This window comes from Panthera tigris, chromosome B3 (genome assembly GCF_018350195.1).
Source record: "Panthera tigris isolate Pti1 chromosome B3, P.tigris_Pti1_mat1.1, whole genome shotgun sequence".
NCBI classification, from domain to species: domain Eukaryota; kingdom Metazoa; phylum Chordata; class Mammalia; order Carnivora; family Felidae; genus Panthera; species Panthera tigris.
The window spans coordinates 31,352,764-31,362,187 of NC_056665.1; the positions used below are offsets into that span (position 1 = coordinate 31,352,764).

At 49.5% G+C, this 9,424-nt stretch overlaps 1 protein-coding gene across 4 annotated transcripts; it reads left to right on the forward strand.

The window, feature by feature from the left end:
• Positions 1 to 3,316: 3,316 nt before the first annotated feature.
• On the forward strand, positions 3,317 to 9,133 carry FAM219B (family with sequence similarity 219 member B). Of its 4 annotated transcripts, none has more exons than XM_042988383.1 (5): positions 3,317 to 3,596; positions 3,809 to 3,896; positions 4,588 to 4,665; positions 5,052 to 5,100; positions 6,618 to 9,133. In XM_042988383.1, the coding sequence occupies exons 1-5, from the start codon at positions 3,383 to 3,385 to the stop codon at positions 6,783 to 6,785; spliced, it is 597 nt and encodes a 198-aa protein (XP_042844317.1). In that variant the 5' UTR covers positions 3,317 to 3,382; the 3' UTR covers positions 6,786 to 9,133. The 4 variants fall into 4 exon arrangements, with proteins under 4 accessions (XP_042844317.1, XP_042844318.1, XP_042844319.1 ...); XM_042988384.1 differs by having other exon boundaries at positions 6,621 to 9,133; XM_042988385.1 differs by having other exon boundaries at positions 5,052 to 5,210; positions 6,618 to 6,708.
• The last annotated feature ends 291 nt before the right edge of the window (positions 9,134 to 9,424 follow it).

Consider the following 9,424-nt stretch of genomic DNA (forward strand, 5'->3'; position numbering starts at 1 on the left):
TTAATGATAATGTTTTGCTAGAGGGCAAAACAATTTTGACAATAGCTAGGCCTCCAGTAATCTGTTTCTTCTTTAGCATATGGAAATCCTTTTAAGAAACTTCCTCTTGGGGTGCCTGCATGGCTCAGTCGGTTAAGCATCTGACTTCAGCTCAGATCATGATCTCACAGTTCGTGAGTTCAAGCCCCGTGTCAGGCTCTGTGCCGAAAACTCAGAGTCTGGATCCTGCTTCTGATTCTGTGTCTGCACCTCCCCCACTCGCTCTCTCTCTCTCTCTCTCTCTCTCTCTCTCTCTCAAAAATAAATAAACGTTAAAAATTTTTTTTAAAAATAGAAACTTCCTCTTGACTTTACCTGCCCAACTCCAGTCACTCTGAACAACCCAAGTGCAGCTCTTTCTGCCTACCCTGTGCTCTAATAAAATCGCCTTTTTGCACCAAAGATGTCTTTGAGAATTCTTTCTTGGCCATTGCCTCTGAACCCCCACCACCACTCCAAAAACCCATCAATAATACTTTGCTAAGGGCAAAAGGCAATCTTAGCTTAACATTATCCGACCTCCAGGATCCTGTAAGTCTCCTTTAACATATAAAAATTTCTTTGGAAACTTACTTTATATCCCAAGATACATGTTAGCAATCATCCTCCAAGCATATGGCCCTCTGACATACATCTGAAGGGTCTCCTAAGGTTTTATTAGACAGTAATAAATGAACTTTTCCTAACAAAGCTAGTCCCCTCAAGGTCCTGGAAACCTTGCCTCCAAATTCCTTAGAAACTTATGCTATTCCTAACCCCTTTCCAACTTGGAAGTATATAATCAATTGCTCCTCATAATCCCAGTGCAGCTCTTGCTGCCCATGGGTCCTGTCCTCATGCTATAATAAAATCACCTTTTTTTTTTTTTAAGTTTATTTATTTTTGACACAGAGAGAGAGAGAGAGACAGAGCATGAGTGGGGGAAGGGCAGAGAGAGGGAGGTACAGAATCTGAAGCAGGCTCCAGGCTCTGAGCTGTCAGCACAGAGCCCGACGCGGGCTCGAACTTGCGGACCGCGAGATCATGACCTGAGCTGAAGTCGGATGCTCAACTGACTGAGCCACCCAGGCACCCCTAAAATCACCTTTTTGCACTGAAAACATCTCAAGGATTCTTTCTTAGTCATTTGCTCATGAACCCAATTTCATAATTTCATCATCATGAGAATTAAATACAAAGTTGAGCCATATGAAGTTGTTTCTAGACATCAAAAACGGGTGGAACCTACCAAAATAGTTAACATTCCTCCGTGCTTCAGATTTTTCAAAAACTCCAGTCCTAAATTCCTTTATTCCTGTCCTAAAGCACAGTTCCTCTCAACTGTTAGGGTGGCCCTGGGGATTCAAAATTGCATATTGTTGATCTACCCTGTGGAGGCCAATCAATTAGCCTCATGGCAGCCTCATGAGATCTGGCAATTCCTACATGGATCTGGAGCTTCTTTCCAGCAAGGCATAAGCACATCCCTTGGGGGCCAGAGAAGCCAAGAGCGATGACAGCTCCGTGCCCTGCTACACAGAGAGTCAGTGCACTTTCACCCCTCTTTCCACAGCCTATTTTGCATTATTTGTTGCTGTATGACGGGTAGTGACGTTTGGTTCCATTTTAAAATATGGAAACTGGGGCGCCTGGGCGGCTCAGTTAGTTAAGTGTCTGACTCTTGATTTCGGCTCAGGTCATGATCTCACAGTTCATGGGTTCAAACCCCACATTGGACTCTACATTGATGGGTGAGGAGCCTGCTTGGGATTCTGTCTCCCTCTCTGTCTGCCTCTCCCCTGCTTTCTCTCTCTCTCTCTCTCTCAAAATAAAAACATTAAAAAAAATTTTTTAAATGATAAAGTAAAATGTGGAAACTGACAAGGGAGCCACAGGCAAGCTGAGGGCAAAGCACAAGTTAACAACCTCCTCTTCCCACAGGTGAGATATGAGTGATATTCCTCAGGCACTCCTGGCTGCCCAAGAACTAAGGAAGGGGGAAAACAAAAGGTTAACTGATAGAGATCACAGCCAGGACACAAGTCGCCATCTGTTTACAAATGTCTTAGTAAACTACAAGAAAAACACAATCTTATCAATAGCCAAACCTCCAGAAACCCATAGTCTCAGTTTCCTGGAGCCCTAACATCACCCTTTCCTCCACAGTGATGTGGGGAACAAAGGCAAGAAGGAAATGGTTAACCGGTAGCCCATTGGCAAATACTTGAGGCAGGCAGAGTAACATTTATTTCTCCCTGAACTCCCTACTGCTTTAATATTAATGCTTTGCTAGTGGGAAAAACAACCTTAGATTGAAGACAGCCAGGCCTCCAGTATCTGAGTTCTCTTTAGCATATGAAAATCCTTTTGAAAACCTCCCTTTTTTTGAAAAAAAAATTTTTTTTCAGTCTATTTGTTTTTTGAGGCTCTGTGCTGTCAGCTCAGAGTTCCACATGGGTCTTGAACTCAGAAACAGCCTTGCACTCACAAAGTGAGATCATGACCTGAGCCAAGATTAAGAGTTGGAGGCTCAACCAACTAAGTCACCCAGGCGCCCCTAGAAACCTTCCTTTTGCCTTTATCTCCCCCAACTCCATAGTATAACATCAGTCACTCCTCAGAACGGCAGTGCAGCTCTTTCTGCCCACGAGTCCTGTCCTCGTGCTTTAATAAAGTCACCTTTTTGCTCCAAATCGGTCTTAAGAATTCTTTTTTGGCCTTCAGCTCCGCACTCCCCTCCCTCCCCGCCCCACTCCAAAACCGCATCAGAAAGCGATGCCTAGAGAGGGTTTAGTACCAAGTAGTATTAGAAATAACATGGGTTCGAAGTTAGATGGATCAGTCCAGGCACTGCCCTTAGTGTGTGACCTCCTCAAGGTCCTTGAACCTCTCTCTCGACCTTCTGGAGAAGGGCGTTAATATCTCCCTTTCTCATACAGCTCTTTTCAGTTCAACCCAGACTCTCCATGACCGGGTGAGACGCAGAGAGAACCCCACGAGGAGGCACTGCGGTAAGTGCTGGTGCGCTAAGGGGTGAAGAGCCCCGCCCAGCGACCGTACAGCCGGGGCTTTCCATAAATATAATACTTTGCTTCCACTGAAGACAGAATTGGCCTCGACATGCCCAGGTTCAGGTGGCCGACAAGTACCGCAATGTGTCCCAAAACCCGGAACTGACCCTAACCAGGTCCCCAGGGTGCGGTGCAATTGTGCCAGCCCACAGCAGGCGGGGCCGGAAGTCTCGGGCGGCTGCGGCTTGCGCCTGCGCGCCGCCATCTTGTTCGGAAGAGACCGCCTCCCTGCCCGCCCAGGACTCGAAAGCCAGGAGGCGGGGCTGTGCGTCGCGGCGGGCCGTGGCCGGGCCATGGCGAGCGCGGAGCCCAGCACGCCCGGGATGCGGGCTTCTACCCCGGGACCCCGGCCCGGCGGGACCCCGGACTGCGCACCGGGCGCCACGAGGCTGCCCTTCGGGCGAAGCGGCAGCGGAGTCCCCCGACTCGGGGAGCGGCCCCGGGCGGTTGTGGAGAAGAGGGGACCGTACATGGTGACGCGCGCGCCTTCCATTCAGGCCAAGCTGCGTGAGTGCGGCCCGATTGGGGCGGGGGCGTTCTGCCCGGGCGGGCTACCTGGTCCCCTGGGCGGGCTCCGGAGCCCTGCTGGGGATACCCTGGAGGGGCAGCTGCAGCCAGCTCCCGTCTCGAGAACGTGTTCGGAGAGAGCGGGCTGCTGGCGTTTGGGAGACACGGCGGAGTGGGGAAAACCCCGCTGACCCGGGCCCTTTGACTTCCAGAGAAGCACCGGGACCTGGCCAAGGCCGTTCTGCGGAGAAAAGGCATGCTGGGGGCCTCGCCGAACCGCCCCGATTCTTCAGGGAAAAGGTCTCAGCAGGCGCCATCTCCTCTGTGCCAGCAGTTTCCAGAGAAGGCCTTACTCCTCACGCTGGGAGACAGTTCTCACGCTTTAAGACCGAGCTAGTGATTCACCTGGCGCCAACCCATTTAGTTTACTATTTTAAAATGGGAAGAGGAATGACCTTTTCTTTTCCTTTAAGGATGTGATGATGTCAGGGAAATGGCTTTGGAATAACAGTTTTGTCCGTGCTTAGGCTTGTTCACTGTGAGTGTCAAGCTAGGCAGGAACACAGTGGCTGGGGTCTCCAGGAGTGAGGATAGCAGTGTGGGAATAGTCAGTCCTGTATTTCTTTTGAACAGAACGGTAAACTCTGAGGGCTGGATGGGACCTTATCCAGTGCCTCTTACAGTTAAGAGCTAAAACTCAAGAGAGGGGAAGAGAGATTTGCCCAAGGACTTGCAGTTGGTTGGTGAGGAGGGGGAGCTTTCCCAGTTCTGGAAAGAGTAGCTGTGCTTTTCCTCAGGAGCAGTAGGGGGAGTGGTGTGGGGAACTGCATATTCTGAGGAGCTGTAGCAGGCAGTGGTGGCTGTGTGACCAGGTAGAAGGCAAGACCGTACTGCAGCCAGTTCTTTTTTCCATAAGGGCAAAGACTCTTGACTTTCCCTGGGAAATGTTGGTGCTTCATCTATGCCTGGTCTCTTCCCCATCTCCCCTCAGGTCAGTGAAGTTTAACAAGGGCTACACTGCCCTTAGTCAGAGTCCAGATGAAAACCTGGTGTCCCTCGACTCTGACAGGTGAGTGCTGTCTTTGGAACTATCCCTTGGGGGAGTGATATGGGTAAAACAGCAGATCTCTTCCCAGAACCTTCATGCATGTTCCAGGGCTGTCTTCAGAGCATTGTCCCTTCCCAGGATAGTTTGGTTAGAGCACTCAGGCGATCGTGCTGTTCTTGGATTTGGAGTACCAACCTTGTGTGGGGGAATCATCCTCCTCTGTTATGTCTTCAGTGTTAGTGACAGTGACCCCGTCCCTGCTTGAGCCCATGGAAAGAGCCACTGGTACTCATGACAGATTCTGGGTTTCAGTTCTCTGATGTGTGGTCTTCGTTTCACAAGTCCTCCAGACCCCCTTGCATGCTCTCCGCAGGCATCCCCCTGAACTGACTGTTTTCCTCTTCTAGTGATGGGGAGCTGGAATCCAGATACTCCTCCGGGTATTCCTCTGCAGAGGCAAGTCCAGAGCGCCTTTCTGCACGGGGCCAGGCTGCAGGCAGCGTCACCACCACTGCCAAATGCTTGTCTTGTGCCTGCTGTATGCACGGCACTGTGCCAGACTTACGGTCTGTTCTCCAATCTTCTACTCTGTCTTAGTCCCTCAGCAGAGGTATAGGTGTCTGAGGAGGGCTGTTGAAAATTCAGGAGACCATAGGGCTGAAAAGGACCTCACAAATCTTCTAGTGCTGGTCACCACTTAGAAAAATCCTTTTGGGAGGTAGGGGAGAATAAAAAAAGAGAGAGAGAGAAAAGGAATCCTCTTGACAAACCCTGCCTAAGTGTTCGCCAGCCTCTGCTTGCTTGTGCCTGGGTACTCACTATCTCCAGGAAGCTTTCCCGCCTGCCCTCCCTCTAAAACAGACACATACACACATGTTCCTTTTTCAGGTAGCTCTTAGATAAGGCAATATTATTAACTTGAAATGTCTCCTGCACGCTGGACTCAGTGGTCCTAGGCCTGCCTTCCAGTATCACCCAGTAATTCTGGTTTCCCTTCCTTTGATTGCCTTTTATCTGAGATCAGCATTCCTGTCCCTCCCTTGGCCATCCTCCACCAAGGTTACTTTCTTCCAGGCCAAACAACTTCTGTTCCTTCAGTTGTTCCATCTATGGGAACTCAGACTAAGATACTACTGGGCTGGCCTTTTGGACATGTTTCCAGAGTGACAGCCCCAGACACACATGTGCAGCTTTCTGCCTTAGAGGTGAAGTGCTAGAGACATGACTATATGCCACCGGTATTTTTCCCTTGTTCTCCTGGAAACCCTTGGCCACTCCCTGAGTTTCTGCCAAAGAGAATAGAGGCAGTCTGTAATTTTTATCCTTGATTACCTGGGTGCCTAACATTGCTAAACCTAAGAAAAGAAAAATTAGCCAAGAGCCAGGGAAAGTTCTATGCCATTCCCAGCCTCCTGTTCCTTCTGCTCAGCGGAACTGGTAAAGCTAGGCTGACAGGTTCTGCTTTGCAGGGAAGGAGCTCTGCTAGCATGGAAGGCTAACATGTCTAACTAGCAGTGCAGACAAAGCTGCTCCCCACTTCGTTTCAACGTAACTCATGTTCTATTCTAACCCATTGTTCTGGTATCATTGTCCCATATTCTTCAGCCTTCACAAGGACCAGTCTCGGTTCCCAGTGGGAGTGGTCAGGCCATTGACTTTCAAACATAATCTGGAATCTGATATTTACGTCAGATGCTTTGGGATTCTTTAGTGGGAACAGCTCCCCTGGGGGTTATTGACATTGCAGCCTGTACAGTATTGGCTCAGGGCACTTGGGGTCCCTCACTGCTGGGTGAGGCACAGGTAGAAAAAGGTAGCACTTCCTCACATAGTCCAGTGATGTGTGGAGTTGGCCTAAGTAAGGGTGGAGCATGAACAGGAAGTTCTGGTAAGGAAATGTAGGTCTGCCTTTTGGGCAGCAGTTATTTTTGCTTTACTGCCTGGCTTAAAGTTTTCTCCTCTCCTGCTCTTAGCAGGTGAACCAGGAAGTGAGCCGGCAGCTGCTCCAGGATGGGTATCACCTGGATGAGATTCCAGATGATGAGGACTTGGATCTCATCCCTCCCAAGCCTATGGCCTCTTCAACATGTTCCTGCTGCTGGTGCTGTCTTGGGGACTCTTCCTCCTGTACCCTCCAATAGACATAAGCCCCCAAGATGGACCCTGCTCACCATGCCTGCAGAGCCCTTTTGGCCCTTCTTAGGTCACAGAGTGTAGTGGGGACTGCTGTCAGCCTCAGAATCACTGGAGGCACTGACCCTCTGGGAAGGTCAATGACCTATAGTTACCCCTTACCTGGTGCTTCTCAGGCCAGAGGGCCCCATCTGGGCCATAGGGTGATAGGTGGAATTCTGCAGTTTTCCTCTGCTATTGGAGCAGAGTTTGGAGAAACCACCTTTATAAGGGCAGGAACAGATGAATTCTGGTTCTTGTGGTCAGTGACAAAGCTGGCTAAGGAAAAATTGCAAACATCTTGACAGGTATTTGTCATGCTCTTTGGAGGGAGAAAGCTTTTGTGCCCAGGCTATGCTGGATGGTGTATGGAAGCAGAAAATAGCACTTTATGGCTTTCAGTTTGGGAGTCTGAAAAAGAATAACTATATGGGACCAGTTTAAGAAATTGCATATGCTCTCCTCTTCCTGGCTCCATGATGGGTTACATGCTTGACTTTCAAGAAAGCATAAAGCAGGGCCCTTTGGCTCTCTTCCCTTGTGCCTGTTTGGCTATGGCAGGGAGTACAGCAGGTTGCTTGATGGCACAGCAGGATCAAGACTTTCAGAATTCCTGGATCCAGAGCATCTCCAACTGGCTCAAACTGACTGTGGTCAGCCCACCCTAGTTAGAGAAAAATTGCTCCATTATGTACATATTTATTTATTTGTCTTTCCTTGGTGGCCATTCTTTGCCTTGTTGTTAGCTAGTTCAATACACTTTTTTGAGTGTAAAGGTCAGGTGAAGGGCCTGGAGCTTGCCCCAGCAGCCTGCAGGTTTGGGTTACCAGCAGAGGGAGCTGCAGGGAGCAGTCAGGTGCCTTCCTATTGAGCTTTTTAAACTTGAGAATAGCGATGGGTGAGTAGTATAGTCGTACAGTTGTGTGGGCTGTGATGTAGTCAGAGGCTCACAGGATGGAGAGGAGGGACCCATGGCAGCTTCCGAGAGCCTTCCTGAGGAGATAATATGCCATTGCAGAGGGTTTCCCTTCATCCAGCATGGGGCTCACGGCAGATACAGAGGATTGGGCTTCACGGTAAACCTCTGGTGCCACACAACCCTCAGAGTAACACAGCTGGGACAGGCCTAATCTCCCCAGTGAACACGCTGGCCCCCTGCCCCCATTATCTCATGCATCTCATCATCTCTTGCTATCCCAGTCCTCTCTAGAATTTAGTTTTCAATGCTTTTTCTTTTCTTTTTCCTTTTTTTTTTGGCCTCACCTAGAGCCCCAGTGAGGATTGAACGAGAGTGGACACAGTTCCCAGCCCAAGGGACATGATGGTCAGGATTGGGGTGTGGGCCCACATGGGAAAGTACCTGGTCTGTTACTTCATTTGATGTCTTGTGGCCTCTAGAGGTATAAGGAATGACATGGACTCTTGCTCTACCACATGAGGTGATTGGACGGCTGAGAAGGTCCTTATTTGTTAGGTGTAATCTAGTAGCATCACAGCAGGAGGGAGATGGGACAGATGCCAGAGGCACCTCGAGTTAGGGTCTGGAGGATAGGGGACACAGATGCTCCCGAACGGGACAAGGCGATGTCACACAGGTACCTCACATTCTGATAGCTTTGTGCAAATGCCCACAGGCATTTGAAGATGTGAGAACATCCTCATCCTGAACCCTTTGCCCATCCACCAAAGACTATTCAGGCCTTTCTGGTTTCTGCAGAGACACATGAAGAGAGGCCCCGATGTAGGGCAGTGTAAAGAAAACAGTGGTGGTGGCAGGAAACCCAGTGGGGGCCAGAAAGTGCTGTGGAAGCCCAGTGGGGCCACATTTCTGTGGGGGAATTGGTTAGGAGAGGGTAGCTGAGCATTTGGCAACAGCTGTGGTGAAGGCAGCAGGGCCCTAAGATGGACCTCCAGCTGGTAGTTACCAGCTGATAAATCAACACTGATGTATTTGCCTGCATCTGTTCCTGGAGAGGATGTTCCAGAGCTGGTTACTCCGTGTAGAAGGCATTACCTTTGAAGTTTTGGGAATAGTGTAGCAAGGCAGGGTAGAAACAGTTTACTGTTTGGGGCCAGAGGTCCCAGGCTAAAATGTCACCAATAAAGGCACCAAGGTGCCTAGAGCCAAACTGCCTTAATTCAGAGTGCTGGATATTCTGCAGGTGACAGTGCCCTGGGGAGAGAGGGGTGTATTTGCACTTACCTCACAGAGGGGAGTATGTGTATGGTGTTTACAGAGTACTCTACAGAACTTTTGGCTTAGGCTTCTACAGCTCTGGGGGTTTCTAAGAATAAACACAATCATGCTAGTAGTTAAGCCGTCTCTGTGTTACGATAGGATTTTAAAGAAAGCCCTAGACCACAGCCTTCTGAAATGAAGAAACAGCCTAATAGCCCCAACTGTGACCATTCCTCCTAGGACCTCTTGTTCCTACTATTCCCAATGGGCATCATTTTCAGGCCTGTGTCATTGGAGACCATGGATGGAACAGGCCTTTGCACAGCACTTCTCTTTAGACTGCGTTCCCTTTGACAGACCTTTTCTTCCCAGGTCATTTTTGGGTTTTAGCTGAAGAAAACTTGGAGGCCAAAAAAAAGACACCCCAGA

Coding starts and splice junctions, on each gene's coding strand:
- FAM219B (XM_042988383.1), top strand. CDS start 3,383: ATGGCGAGCGCGGAGCCCAGCACGCCCGGGATGCGGGCTTCTACCCCG. Junction 3,897..4,587: donor CCCGATTCTTCAGGGAAAAG/GTCTCAGCAGGC, acceptor ATCTCCCCTCAG/GTCAGTGAAGTTTAACAAGG. Junction 5,101..6,617: donor CCGGGTATTCCTCTGCAGAG/GCAAGTCCAGAG, acceptor TCCTGCTCTTAG/CAGGTGAACCAGGAAGTGAG.